At 41.2% G+C, this 15,666-nt stretch overlaps 1 protein-coding gene across 2 annotated transcripts in view; it reads right to left on the bottom strand.

The window, feature by feature from the left end:
- Window positions 1-8,281: 8,281 nt before the first annotated feature.
- The window catches only part of LOC115655955 (phosphatidylinositol 3-kinase regulatory subunit gamma), a 359,546-nt gene continuing 352,161 nt past the window's right edge, over window positions 8,282-15,666 (bottom strand). For both annotated transcript variants that reach the window (XM_030572048.1, XM_030572049.1), the window contains 2 exons: window positions 15,369-15,539; window positions 8,282-13,711 (listed from right to left, as the gene is read on the bottom strand). In XM_030572048.1, coding sequence (XP_030427908.1) covers window positions 13,510-13,711; window positions 15,369-15,539 — 373 coding nt within the window. In that variant the 3' untranslated portion in view covers window positions 8,282-13,509. The remainder of the gene's footprint in view (window positions 13,712-15,368; window positions 15,540-15,666) is intronic.

Raw genomic sequence — 15,666 nt, 5'->3', positions numbered from 1 at the left:
TGCTACTCATCCATGTGGGCACAAATGATACTGCGAGGTGTGACGCTGAGCAGATCAAGAGTGACTACAGGGCTCTGGGAGTACGGGTTAAGGAGTTTGGAGCGCAGGTGGTATTCTCTTCGATTCTTCCTGTTGAAGGTAGGGGTCCGGGCAGAAACAGATGCATCGTGGAGGTGAATGCCTGGCTGCGAAGATGGTGTCGCCAGGAGGGCTTTGGCTTCCTCGACCACGGGATGCTATTTGAGGAAGGACTGCTAGGAACAGATGGCGTTCACCTTTCGAAGCGGGGAAAGGCCTTATTTGCGCACAGACTGGCTAACCTAGTAAGGAGGGCTTTAAACTAGGTTCGACGGGGACAGGTGAGCAAAGCCCACAGGTAAGTGGGGAACAAGACCTGGGAGATGGGTTGGAAACAGGAGGGAGCACGGGCTATAATGGCAGAGAGGAAGGAGGGTCAGGGCAAAGCTGGGAAGCAAGATCAAACCAGTATCTTAGATGCCTTTATACAAATGCAAGAAGTATGGGTAATAAGCAGGAAGAACTGGAAGTGCTAATAAATAAATACAACTATGACATTATTGGCATTACTGAAACTTGGTGGGATAATACACACGACTGGAATGTTGGTGTGGATGGGTATAGTTTGCTCAGGAAGGATAGACAGGGGAAAAAGGGAGGAGGTGTTGCCTTATATATTAAAAATGTACACACTTGGACTGAGATGGAGATGGACATAGGAGACGGAAGGGTGGAGAGTCTCTGGGTTAGGCTAAAAGGGGTAAAAAACACAGGTGATGTCGTGCTGGGAGTCTACTACAGGCCACCTAATCAGGCGGAAGAGGTGGATGAGGCTTTTTTCAAACAACTAACAAAATCATCCAAAGCCCAAGATTTGGTGGTGATGGGGGACTTCAACTATCCAGATATATGTTGGGAAAATAACACTGCGGGGCACAGACTATCCAATAAGTTCCTGGACTGCATTACAGACAACTTTTTATTTCAGAAAGTTGAAAAAGCTACTGGGGGGAAGCTGTTCTAGACTTGATTTTAACCAATAGGGAGGAACTTGTTGAGAATTTGAAAGTAGAAGGAAGCTTGGGTGAAAGTGATCATGAAATCATAGAATTTGCAATTCTACGGAAGGGTAAAAGGGAGTACAGCAAAATAGAGACAATGGATTTCAGGAAGGCGGATTTTGGTAAGCTCAGAGAGCTGATAGGCAAGGTCCCATGGGAATTAAGACTGAGGGGAAAAACAACTGAGGAAAGTTGGCAGTTTTTCAAAGGGACGCTATTAAGGGCCCAAAAGCAAGTTATTCTGATGGTTAGGAAAGATAGAAAATGTGGCAAAAGACCACCTTGGCTTACCCTTGAGATCTTGCGTGACCTACAAAATAAAAAGGCATCATATAAAAAATGGAAACTAGGTCAGATCACGAAGGATGAATATAGGCAAATAACACAGGAATGCAGAGGCAAGATTAGAAAAGCAAAGGCACAAAATGAACTCAAACTAGCTATGGGAATAAAGGGAAACAAGAAGACTTTTTATCAATACATTAGAAGCAAGAGGAAGACCAAGGACAGGGTAGGCCCACTGCTCAGTGAAGAGGGGGAAACAGTAACGGGAGACTTGGAAATGGCAGAGATGCTTAATGACTTCTTTGTTTCAGCCTTCACTGAGAAGTCTGAAGGAATGTCTAGTATAGTGAATGCTTACGGGAAGAGGGTAGGTTTAAAAGAGAAAATAAGGAAAGAGCAAGTAAAAAATCACTTAGAAAAGTTAGATGCCTGCAAGTCACCAGGGCCTGATGAAATGCATCCTAGAATACTCAAGGAGTTAATAGAAGAGGTATCTGAGCCTCTAGCTATTATCTTTGGGAAATCATGGGAGACGGGGAAGATTCCAGAAGACTGGAAGGGGGTAAATATAGTGCCCATTAATAAAAAGGGGAATAAAAACAACCCAGGAAACTACAGACCAGTTAGTTTAACTTCTGTGCCAGGGAAGATAATGGAGCAGGTAATCAAAGAAATCATCTGCAAACACTTGGAAGGTGGTAAGGTGATAGGGAATAGCCAGCATGGATTTGTAAAGAACAAATCGTGTCAAACTAATCTGATAGCGTTCTTTGATAGGATAACGAGCCTTGTGGATAAGGGAGAAGCGGTGGATGTGATATACCTAGACTTTAGTAAGGCATTTGATACAGTTTCGCATGATATTCTTATAGATAAGCTAGGAAAGTACAATTTAGATGGGGCTACTATAAGGTGGGTGCATAACTGGCTGGATAACCGTACTCAGAGAGTAGTTGTTAATTGCTCCCAATCCTGCTGGAAAGGTATAACAAGTGGGGTTCCGCAGGGGTCTGTTTTGGGACCGGTTCTGTTCAATATCTTCATCAACGATTTAGATGTTGGCATAGAAAGTACGCTTATTAAGTTTGCGGACGATACCAAACTGGGAGGGATTGCAACTGCTCTGGAGGACAGGGTCAAAATTCAAAATGATCTGGACAAATTGGAGAAATGGTCTGAGGTAAACAGGATGAAGTTCAATAAAGATAAATGCAAAGTGCTCCACTTAGGAAGGAACAATCAGTTTCACACATACAGAATGGGAAGAGACTGTCTAGGAAGGAGTATGGCAGAAAGAGATCTAGGGGTCATAGTGGACCACAAGCTTAATATGAGTCAACAGTGTGATACTGTTGCAAAAAAAGCAAACGTGATTCTGGGATGCATTAACAGGTGTGTTGTAAACAAGACACGAGAAGTCATTCTTCCGCTTTACTCTGCACTGGTTAGGCCTCAACTGGAGTATTGTGTTCAGTTCTGGGCACCGCATTTCAAGAAAGATGTGGAGAAATTGGAGAGGGTCCAGAGAAGAGCAACAAGAATGATTAAAGGTCTTGAGAACATGACCTATGAAGGAAGGCTGAAGGAATTGGGTTTGTTTAGTTTGGAAAAGAGAAGACTGAGAGGGGACATGATAGCAGTTTTCAGGTATCTAAAAGGGTGTCATCAGGAGGAGGGAGAAAACTTGTTCACCTTAGCCTCCAATGATAGAACAAGAAGCAATGGGCTTAAACTGCAGCAAGGGAGATTTAGGTTGGACATTAGGAAAAAGTTCCTAACTGTCAGGGTAGTTAAACACTGGAATAGATTGCCTAGGGAAGTTGTGGAATCTCCATCACTGGAGATATTTAAGAGTAGGTTAGATAAATGTCTATCAGGGATGGTCTAGACAGTATTTGGTCCTGCCATGAGGGCAGGGGACTGGACTCGATGACCTCTCGAGGTCCCTTCCAGTCCTAGAGTCTATGAGATCCTTGAGGATATGGAGGCCTTGACCTCTCAGCATTGCTGTGTCTCATCTGTAGCTGCACTGCCATCCAGTGCAATTCTCAGCACCACCCTGGACACATAGGTGGCCCATGCAATGCACAGGTAGATGTAGGTGCCTAGAGAAGGGATCCTCAGCAGACAACCAGGTGAGCATAGGCTGCCTAACCTCCCCCCCAGACTGAAATGATAGGGAGAAGAGAGGGGGTTAGGTGCCTCAGCAGCTGGTCTGAGAGGCCTCTGCTCCCGCTCCCCAGCTGGGAACGGCCCTGGGCTTAGATAGATGGTGTTACCTGCTAGGGCTTGGCCTGTCTTGTGTTCCCACTTCATCCCTCACACACCCCCATGGTACCGTGTCCCCACCTGTCTTTGGTGTTGGCATTCTACTGCCCCCTGACCTATTGATAACCACCCTCTGGCCTTCCATGTGGGGGCTGGCAGGTCCCAAGGCATTAGATGTGCTCTGAGTGAACCTAAGGGATTGGGCCCACTAAAGAGACAGGCCTTCCCCTGCTTAGTATATGAATCCCCTTTGCAAGGCCTGCACAGCTTTGGCTCGAGTGAGGGCTCCAGGCCCCTCGGCAGCTCTAGGCAGCTTTGCCAATGTTGACCAGCAGCTCGTGTGCAGGTAGGGGGCATCTGAACAGCAGCTTTGAAATGGCCAGTGGTGCCTAAAGGCATATGTAGGTATCTTAAGTACCTTTAAGAAGCTGGGCCCTGGGTTCTCAGTGCCTCGGGTCTCTCTATAAAATGGGGATCACAGCACTTCCTTTCTCTCCCTTTTGGTCTTTGTCCAGGTGGATGGGGGCAGGGACTGTCTCATGCCATGTGTGTACAGTGGAGTCCTGACTTCCCTTCACACCCCTGTACCACGCACAACACTACGTGCACTGCTCACTACGTGAACAGTAGCTCAACCTCCTACCAGCCGCCATTATTTCTGAAAAGTACAGCGTGTTTTGGGGCAGCGTTTAGTAAAAAACACCACACAGCACGGCCTCAAGAAAATCTCTGTTTTTAATTCTGCAAGACAGACAAGTATTATGGAGTCATGGTGACGTAGTACATGGATCTGCCTCCATGGGCTGGAGGTCAACCACAGCCAATACAAGCTATTGAAAGACTGGATGCAACTGTACCTTGTAACAATACGGCAGCATGATACCAACAAGCCAAAAGCAGATATTGAGAGAGAATTGTGAAGAGAAATACCAGGCATACTTGTCAACAGCTGTATTCGATTTATACTCTCTCCCTGTCAGTGCTACAGGGCTCCATTCTGATTGCAGTTATACAAGGGTAATACCACTGAAATCAATGGAATCACTCCAGATTTATGCCAGTAGCATCCAGCATAATGTTTCCCTTGGCTTTGATAAATCCCACTTATATACTATTTAGAGAGAAAAAAAAATCAAATCAAACCAAGATCACTAATGTTAGTTCTTTCCACCTCCCCAGGTAATTTTAATTCTGTCACTTAGCTGGTCCAATAAAAGATATTACCTCACCCGCCTTGTGTCTCTGTGTTTGATGCAGACTCAGATTCCCCCTTCCCCCATTAGCAACTTGCCAGTTATTTTCCTCATCTATAATAAAACCTCCATTAACAAAAAGATGAGAGTTCTAAAAGCCTTCTGTGTAAGGCTGTGGCCCATTTACCACAAGGTGGATGTGGAATAGCTGAATCGCCTAAAGTGAACACATGCAGTAAAGTGTGAGTATCTGTCTTGAAGCTCACTGTGTATTATTAGCATACACACCTGTGCAGTGGCAGTGATGGGTCAGGATGTAATCACACTGGACTGTAAGCCCAGCTCCCAGAGATTTCACTTTGCCAATTGCAGGCAAAGTTACTGTGATAGGTGTAATAAATTTAAAGACCCAATTCTGCTTGCATTGATCTCAGTGGCAGCAGGATCTGGCCCTTACTGAGTAACCAGAGAGTCCAATTATGATTTCAACACTTACACTATATATTAAAGTGAATGGAATTGGTGTGATTGGAGAATAAGGCCCTCACAAACTACTGCTTCTTTAGTGGGCAGCTCAGATATCAGGTTTCAGATGCTCAAGCCTCTTGCCATTTCTAGAGCCCCAATAAAGCTGGGTCACTAGACTGATATGTTTCAGAAATCATCAGGCACCCATGAACATGTCTTATGTCTCCACGACCTATGGAAAGGAACCATAACTGAAGTGAAGAAAGGAAATGTTAAAGAATAAACATGCTGTGAGTCTGATTTCATTTACACTAGTGCTATTGCGATGTGTGTCATCTCTGATCTAAATTAAGTTCTCTCTGAAGAGATTTTAAATTCAAGCAAATTGCTCACTACATTGTCTCAGGATCCATGTGAAATTGATCAAGGAATGTAGAATTATTGTGGGATTGTATCGCCTAGCTAGAACAATTGCTTTTACACCGTTTTCAGTGAACGCCCTGTTGCTGGCCAAGTCAGGCCAGCGGTTTTGTTCCAGGCACCCAAATGAAGCAGTGCTGACGTGTGTATTTGTTAACTGGAGTTTAAATTGCTCATGATTTTGGAGACCTAGCACTATTTTGGCAACAATCAAAAATACAATAAACAAACTCTAGTCTTGAACTGAGCCTTAAACAAAACCCATTTTCACTGCCTCAACCAGGAGAAACAAAACACAGGTACCACCACAACATGCCAACTAGGCTGCATTTCTGAATTTATTAGAAACAGCTGTCAGTACATCCTTCTAAAACATTACATGTAAATGTGCTTTATTGCAATTTTTTTATTGCATTTTTTTTTTTAATCTAGAGCAAGTAGGCCCAGGATGTTTAGTGTCTGGGATTTAAAAGCCCGACCATCTATTAAAAAAAATACAGCAAAATCGTAACACATCTGGTGACAAGTACAATGTTGCATTACTGATCTAGAAACTACAGTATGACTTGTCCAAAAACACTAACATACAATTGGTTTCCATATGAAGCAGTTTGTTTCTTTTTAAAAGTTAAACTACACAAATTCCATTTTTTTTTAAACTACAGCATAAACGACAGAACAGGTTTTACACAAATAACAACAAGAGTACCAAAAAGTTACATGCTGGAATTCATATGGAGGAAAAAACAAAAACAAAACAACCCCCACCCTCCAACAGCTTCATGAGAAGCAGTTCTAAACAGAGGCAGTATCTCTTAGAAGAAAAAAAAAATCAGATTAAAAAAAATGCAACAGTAACACAAAGGTTATACAAAGGAGTGTGTGCTATCATTTCAGTCCTGACTATAAAAACCAAACATACGCTCATGGTTTACACGGAGACTTGCCTTCATCTAACCAGTGCATTCACAAAGTGATACACACGATTACCCTCTGCACATTAGTTCTAGACAGGAGTTTGGTTAGATTGATTTAAAACATGCAAACATTACTGCATCTTGAAGGAAAATAAGAGAGGTTTTTTTTTGTTTTTTTTTTAAAGTAACCTTTGCTTTGAACACATTTTAATGCTCTTGTCCCAGAGTAAATAATTAAAAAAAAAAACTCTAAACAATCCAATTAAAAAAAAATCATAGTCTAGACTCTCAAAAGCACATTGTCAAGATGTTACTGATAAACCCCTTTCATTTGAAGAAAACAAACCCAACTTTGTCTAAATGTGTGTAAAAACGTGCAAATAGTGAATTTTGTTTTAGTTTTAAGGGGCAGTGCCACTTATGGCTAATGCATATAAATGTGTATGTGAATATATTTTACATAGAGCTATATACATACAGTACATATACACACACACAGATATGATGCAGACTGTTACAATCCCATGGTGCTGTAAACTGCCAAACATACAAAATTAACAGGTTTAGTCAACTGTATTCTTATATGATGTATAAGTCACTCACAAAAAACAACAAAAAAACCCCACCCAACAAAACAATCTACACACTTTATACTTCAATGACGATCCTCAGGGCTAATTTCACTGCTGGCATAAATGGGGTGGTAACCCTACTGAGGTTAATACATTTATACCAGGGGGTTAATTTGGTTCCTGGCCATTGCTATGTCATTTTTAAACACAATTGTTTTTCCAAATGAAGTTAAGCCCATTCTGTGACCACACCACCACCCAGCAAGCACATTTAATGGAGTGGTGGTGAATTTACAGAAAAAATATACACTCTCATTTGTTAAAGCCACTATTCCAAAAGCAACATCAAATGTTAAAATCAGAGGAAATTTAAAATCAAAGCCTAATTGAAAACATCGTCTCAGTGATTGATCAGAGAGAGCTGTTATTTCTGTTGACCAAACAGAACAGATGCATGTACTCATTTGCTGCAGAAGCCTGCATGCCAAGTATTTTAAGTCAAATTCTAAACCAATGCTACATTTGCATTAGCCACAGAATGGGAGTGGGTCTACTGCCAAAAGAAAAGAATAGGAGAGCTGCATTAAACATGTGGAGCCAGCCCCAAAGACCAGTGTTTTAAGCACCATCATCTTCTAGAACAGCTCACAAAACACACTGATAATCCTCAATCTCAGTCCTGTGGAACTAATGGTAAGGCCTCTAAAGGGCTTTCAAAATTCTTCCCTCCCCTCCCGCAGAAAATATTTCTGGCCACAGAATGTAAGCTTTGCAAAAGTTTGGACAAACTTTTCTATAGCACTGTCAAAACATACTCCTGCCATACAGAATAATTACCTATATTGCTTTACCAACATGTCCTGCTATTATTTGGGGCACGGGTGTGGCTTGTTCTCTCCTCTTGCCTGCACAGATTGTGCCAAAAGGAAACTAGTGGGACAGCAATGCAAGGTTCCTTCAAATACAAACAGATCTTTGTAAAAATAGTTGAGTAAGTCCTTTAAGACTTTCATCACTATCCCAACTGCTTTTTACACACACACACACACACACACACACACACACACACACACACACACACACACACACACACACACACACTTTTTAAAACGTATAACCAATTATTCCAAGGCTTTCTATGCAAAAGTTGAGACTAGAATCATTTTGACGTCTAATCTTTTGTGAATAGACAGGAGTCCTGTTCAAGTGCATTGTCTGTTCCTTGCTCAAACTACAATCAGAAGTTCTTCAAGAAGCTGAGCCCGGATTTTCAACCCATTCTCTCACTTACTAAAGCCTCTGTGCATCTGACTTAAATTTGCCATTCGAAGCAAAAATTGGCATGAGTCTTTGTTCTTTCAGGAATATATTTTGACTCTGCTGTAAACAAAAGCTGACATTAAGGTAGGAAGAAAAACAAAAGAATGTAGGATTCTAGAATATGGCTGAAAACAAAACCCCACTTCACCATAGTGCTGTTAAAACTGCATTTTGAACCTGTCTCTTACCCTTCCCCCCACCCACCAAAAAGTACCTGTTTTATGTCTGCAAAATGCAGCACTTACAAGACTCACTAACAGTTCAGATTTTCATTGTTAGTGTAAAGAAAAAAAACAAACAAACATTCAAACAACAGAAAAGAGATTGTTCAAGTACCAAATATAAGGGGCTTTTCCAAACTTTAGAACTGTGACACACCTTTAGTAATTCTGCTGTTTTAAAACAGCCATAGGATTGAGTTGCTGGACACGCTGCCATCCAAGTTGCACACACAGCAATGTTAGGGCAACGAAGATTCGCCCAGCCCTTTCAACTGCACTGAAAGTGTCAACATTCATTTCCACAGTCTCCATTATGCTGCTTGGCTTTAAAGAGGCAAAGATTTGTTCTGGTTTCTGTCCTTCTATGACATGAGTGCAGCCTGAAATTTGGGTATTATGTAAAGTAAATGGGCTCGATTCTCCTTTCACATACACAGCTTTTCTTCAACTGTAAGTGAGAAAAGAATAGGCTCATTAATTTGATTGAGGATTTCTTTTCTACCTCTGTCACCTTTGGAAGTGTGCATGCACATGGAGAAACCATGTTTGATCTTGGTGCAGAGAGAAGAGAGTTTTACTGCCTCAGAACCCAGTACAGACCTAGGGGACATGTGGTACATGGCAGGCATTGCGCCATCACTTCCAGAAACAGTTCAGACAACTTCTCTCCCCCTTTAACTGGAAAATGCGCCACCATATATGTTCATGTATTACACGGTGGTTCAAATACTCAGTGAGACACCCTTGTTTTTAGACTGCACCTGTGCTCTTTGGGAAAACTTTGCAGCAGCCTCAAACTGCAACTTACCAACTCATCTCAACACCCCCACTCCCTACTTGTTCGCAGTAAGACGTGCGACTGGTAAAGGAACTAATGGGAGGAGAGTTGGAAGTTTAGGAACTTCAGCAACATGATGTTCTTGGCTGCTGTGTGTGTACAAAGGGCACAATGGCAACTGTGGAAGTAGAACTGGTTTCCCCATTTGTGAAAAAGCAAAATACTGTATCACCCCTGTTCCCTGCAAATATACTTCAAACAGATAGAAGAAACTGTGCATATTAGAAGGTCTCAATATCATTTCCCCCATTTAATACTGTGCAAAAAAAAGTTTTATTTAAATCTCTATATATACTTAATACAACATGGGTCAGTGAGATCAGTACTACTCTAGCTGCAGTCAAGTAAGAAATGGCTGCTCCAATACACTGAACATAAATTCCCCATCTTTTGACCCTTGAACTTTTCTGCACTCTATTCACACACGAGCATACTGTCTTCTGGGGTTTTTTAAGATTTTTTATATTTTATTCCCTTTCTTTGCCCTTATGTTCTCTCATATGTATTTAAGCTTGTTAACAGCTCATACTAGGGCCCAATCCTGCACCTACTGAGCCTAATTCCAATTTCTCTTTCAGTCATGTGCAGAGTAACAGGGTTACATTGGTTTTATACCAGTGAGTGAGCAGGATGAGGCCAAGTGGAGTGACTGGGAGCAGGAGCAGGCCCCCTAGTGGATTATACCTGCTATGTATTTCACTTGGTTTTATACCCATTTTTCACTTGCCACGAGTGCAAAAACTGACGCAAAAGGAGGTGTGCAGTGGCATGTGTGACCATAAAATGGGTAAAACACTAGCAAGCTGTAACTCGTGTGCCAAAATCAAGTGCAAAAAGGCACATGGACAAATCAGGAGTCATCAGGGAGATAGGGATGGAGAAAGTGAGGAACTTTTAAGTTTTAATTTGAACACAGTTCTAATCTGAAATGTAGGGGGAAAAAGAATAAAAATGCTTCTAGATGGCTTTTAGCTTTCTGGATGGATGTATTGCTCATAACAATGCAGCACCTATGAAGGGTGAAGAAATATGAAATGGGGGGGAGGGCAGATTCTGAGCTCATTCACACCCCACTGTAAAGCCAAAGTCACTTCACAGAAGCCAATTGAATTACTCTGAATTTATACAGGCATAACCAAAAGTGGAATCTGGCCTAACACATCACAAGCTCAGTGATCTTCAACTACAAGAAACCTTCAGAAGTAGTTCTCCTTCCTGCACCACTGCCAGTGGTGCTGAGAAACTGAGCCAGGATTTAGTCTAATAATTGACCGCTGCTGGTTAATATGAAAACCTATGTCACAGTTCAGATTGCAAGACACTTCACAGTTTGCAGATTCTCACCAGTGTGAATAGAGAATGAGGAATAACTCCATTGACTCCACTAGTTTCCAGTGGAAGAAAGAGAAGATTCATGATGTGATGCAATAGATTTTCAAAGGCCCAGAGAGTAGTTAACTGCTATCTGTACCTTTGAAAAATCTACCCAGTCTATGTGTAGTCTAGATTGAAACCAGTGGCAGGGAGAATGCTGGAGGGGCAAGAGATAAAGCATGAGAATGCTTTGCCGTCACTGGATTACCTGTAACTTAAGAGATGTGGCAAGTTGCTTTTACAAAAAAAAAAGTCCATTTCTGACCTACAGCTGGAGCAGCAAATGTAGATTTTTACTGAATAGGACAGACATTTTACCAGCAACATAGTAGCCAACCAGGGCATGGGGCCTTGTGTTAGTCTCATTCTCCTCTCACATGAGACATCTATCAGCTTCAGTTTGTGGGTCTTTTCAAGCCTTGACACTTATTCATTTGAAGATCGCATTCTAGCTGGTTAACCAGCAGCTGGGTTTAACCAGCGGCACATTAGTGCAAAATAAAGTGTTGCTTGGACATGCCAAGCAATCTAAATTGCCCTTTCCACTATTATTTATCAGTGTTCAAGATCTGTCACAGCCCTACTCATGAATAAATAATACTCTGCTGAACAGTATTTTATAGTGCCTGTGTTTGATTTCTCAGTGTAAACATTAATTAAGCCTCAACAGCCTTGCCATTATTCCGCAGGGATTACAGGTGATTCAAGTTCAAACAAGAAGCCAGTGGCAGGGTCAGGAACAGACCCAAGGGCTCCTGACATGCAGACTTGTGTCTTAACACTAGACTGGTTCCTGGCCTGTGCAATTTACATACAGTGGGTATGAAACAAAATGCTAACATTAAAAATAGCAAAAATTTAATTCTAAGGCCACAGATGGAATAATTACTTTGCCATTTGTGCTTTGTTGCCAAACAAAGCTACTCTTACCTAATTTAGTTTTCCACTGTAGAGACTCAAGAGGAGCAAATCAAAATACTGAGTCACGCATATCATGGGGACAACCTACATCTCTCTTCAAGTGCAATTATTCCTTGGCTTAAGCATTTTAGGAACACAGGATTGCTGCACCAAGTCACACCCAGGGTCTGCCTACCCATCGTTAGACAGTATCAGATGCTTCAGCAGATGCACAAGAGAACCTGTAGTTTTTAGAATAGTCTATGCCTGTCTCATAGCAGAAGATCCACTTCCTCCTTTGGCTACTACTTATCTGGCTGCTGTGTTTACAAATAATGCAGGTTAATTTTTTATTATTGCCCAACACTAAACATGGCTATACATAGTGAAACTAGATTCTGCTAGCATAAAATTTTGAGTACCTGACTTCAGTGAAGTAACGGAAATCAGAATCTGGTCCATGGGTGAACAAGTCAAAGGATATTTGTATGATTGAGCACACTATTTATAATAGAAAAAAATCTGAGGACTGGTCTTCATGTAATTATTTGGTATAAGAAGCCATCCAGAAGCACTGCATTGCACCTTTTCTTTATACTTACATTACAAAACAGTTACAAGGGTTTCAAAAGAATAGTTCATCATTCAGCAACAAAACTCACAAAACATGAGTGGCCAGCTTCATTCTGGTTTACATTCCAAAGCATAGTATCTAAAGATTTGGAAAGAAGTGTCCCAAAATAACAACAAACAAAAAACAAAACCAAGAAAAAAAAACACGGAAGAGGGGAGAGGAAGGAGGAGCAATTACATCAAATCAGACAGATTAGAGTTTCCAAAACCACACAAGAAGTTTTAGCTTTTCCTTTTATTTGTTTCAAGTTTTGGTGTAGAAAGTATATGCGGATGCTAATGCAACCTTCCCCCATAAGTGCTCAATCCAGCAACGAACAAAGTTTTGGTGGGTTCAATTTGGTTATAAACATTTCCTTTAAGCGAAGACCTGTAGTGCCGTTGAAACCAAAAAACTTTGTTACTGTTGGTAAAAAATAAAGCAACTTTTCTTTATAAGGATTTTTTTCCTTTTAAATAACCTGAAGCTTTCCCGTAATTCCTTTGGTCTTCTCTCACCAAATTCCATGCCTCCTCAAGATAAGCCCTCATTTGGAAGTTCGGCTGAATTGCAGTGAAGCTGCTAAAATTAACGGAGAGCATTGCTGTGTAGAGTTTCCTCCCCTAGTTTCTTGGAGTGTAAGACTGAAAGATGTTACTGATGCCTCAATAGAGGCTTCAAAATTGTCTCCACAAGAACAAGAAAAAAAAATCCCAATTAAAAGTTCTGCTGAAGGTGCCTGGCAAAAAATTATCTCCATAAAATGTTTTGCTTCCAGTTTTTTGGATGTGTTTACGTTGAGTTTATTCCCCCAGGAGGGAAACAAAAAAGTATCTGTAAAAGCAAAGCTGAGCTTTAGGTAGCACCAGGACACCTACACCCAAGTTGTCGTCTTGTTGCTGCTAGGCCTCTTTGATTCACATTCACAGACTCACTTCTTGTGCAAAACAAGCAGTCTAAGGAGAAAGAATGCCCTCAGAGTTCTAATAAAAACTGTAGAAAAGAATCCAAGATAGCCAACACTTTCCCCCTCCCTAGAATTTATCTGCAAAGGGAGGAGGGCATCTGTGCGTAGACAGGATAGGCAAGCCTGACATTTAGGGAATCATTGTGTTGAATGAGGGATGTTTGCTGGTAATGAAGGACTAATTCCTTAAGTGTGCTGTACAGGTTATATGGTTCTGCAAACCCATAACCCCTTGGAGTGCTGTAGATCACACAGTGTTTAACTTCGCCATCAGCTCTGCAAGGAAAGAAACAGGACAGTTTAACATGACAGTCTAAATGTCAACAGGCAACTATTATAGCAAGGCTGATTTTGCATCAATAAAATAATGACAAAACTCTAGAGAGAAGACGAAGGGGATGTTATAATAGAGATTCCGGGCAGAAGATATGCATCTAGGAAGAATGGTTACACATCCTTATAAAGTGATCTACATAACAAAGAGGAGTACTTGTGGCACCTTAGAGACTAAAAAATTTATTTGAGCATAAGCTTTTGTGGACTACAGCCCACTTCATCGGATGCATGCAGTGGAAAATACAGTAGGGAGATACACACACACACACACACACAAAACAATGTGTGTTACCATACACACTCTAACGAGAGTGATCAGTTAAGGTGAGCTATTATCAGCAGGAGAGAAAAAAAAAAACTTTTTGTAGTGGTAATCAAAATTGTCCATTTGCAGCAGTTGACAAGAAGGTGTGAGGAAAGGTTGGGAGGTGGGGGGGAGAGAATAAACATGGGGAAATAGTTTTACTTTGTGTAATGACCCATTCACTCCCAGTCTTTATTCAAGCCTAATTTAATGGTATCCATTTCGCAAATTAATTCCAATTCAGCAGTCTCTAGGAGTCTGTTTTTGAAGTTGTTTTGTGATCAAGTGGGCTGTAGCCTGCAAAAGCTTATGGTCAAATAAACTGGTTAGTCTCTAAGGTGCCACAAATACTCCTGTTCTTTTTGTGGATACAGACTAACAGGGCTGCTACTCTGAAACATAAAAAAAAAAAAAAAGAGGCTTTCACATGGGGCAGCTCTTATCTCAGTACTCCAACCCCTACTGCTTACTTCTCAAACTTTCATTCTGAGGACTGACCAGACTTAGATTTTTGGCAGAGATAAGCGGACTGATTCTCCAAATGGCATTTCGCCAATACCTTGTAGCTGCTCAGAATGCTGGGCTACGTCTGTAGTCAGCAAACACAGCATGGGTTCCCCCCAAGTCAGTTCGTTATCTGAAGTTATAGTAATCAAGTTCCTAACTTGGCATTTGCCGAAGCACCACAATTATTCCACAAGCCTGGGAACTACTTGCCAGAAAGATCAGATATTAGATAATCTCCACGCTGGAACTTTCATAATCCAAATCACAAGTAAAAGCAGGTTACATTATGCCATTTCAGTGCTATCTTGTGGCACAATACCTATCAACAGACAGAATATGCCCTTTCTGAAGTACTATCATTAGCTTAAACAGAACAGCCATGAGGATCTGGAGTTGCATGTCTGAAAATCAGAACAAATCTAAACGTGTGTCATGTGGAACATTTCCGAATCCAAACTTTGCTAATGTTCCTCATCAGAGAGTGATGTGAATATCTCGCCATAGATTATTATGGAGTTTCTTACTGGAATGCTGCAGAACTATAGCCTAGTGATTACATGACTGAAGATCATAAGGACCACAAGACCTGTACCTTCAAACCAACAGCTTTCTGCAACAAAGTTGTACTATTGTAACCTAGATGCATCTGCTCCACATTGTGCTCATTTGAATGTGTGAATATTAAGGTGACTTGAATTCTCTAAAATAATTAAAATGGCAAAGATACTTGAGATTGACAATCTGGAGGTTTCTTAGTAAGTTAAACCATAAAGAGAACAGACTTACACCACAGAACAAGCGTAACATCCTTTCTTGCTACTCTCTCGAATTAAAAACGCTCCATCCGGTTTCCCACGGAGCAAATCTTCTGCTTGGATACGGTTGAGATCCCCAACAAACCAAGTTTTCTCATCATAATGTGGCAAGTTTTCATCTTCTTCATTCACAAAGTAAGTACTAGAGAAAGAAGAGATGGAACTCGTTAGCTCAATAACCCAGTCACAGAAGGCATCAGTTATAAAGAGGAGGATTTATTCTAAAGGTAAATAAAATGAAAATAAAAAAAAATACATCTGGGAAGAGG

The sequence above is a fragment of the Gopherus evgoodei genome, chromosome 8 (genome assembly GCF_007399415.2).
Source record: "Gopherus evgoodei ecotype Sinaloan lineage chromosome 8, rGopEvg1_v1.p, whole genome shotgun sequence".
NCBI classification, from domain to species: domain Eukaryota; kingdom Metazoa; phylum Chordata; order Testudines; family Testudinidae; genus Gopherus; species Gopherus evgoodei.
This window is presented reverse-complemented; position numbering and strand designations above follow the sequence as displayed.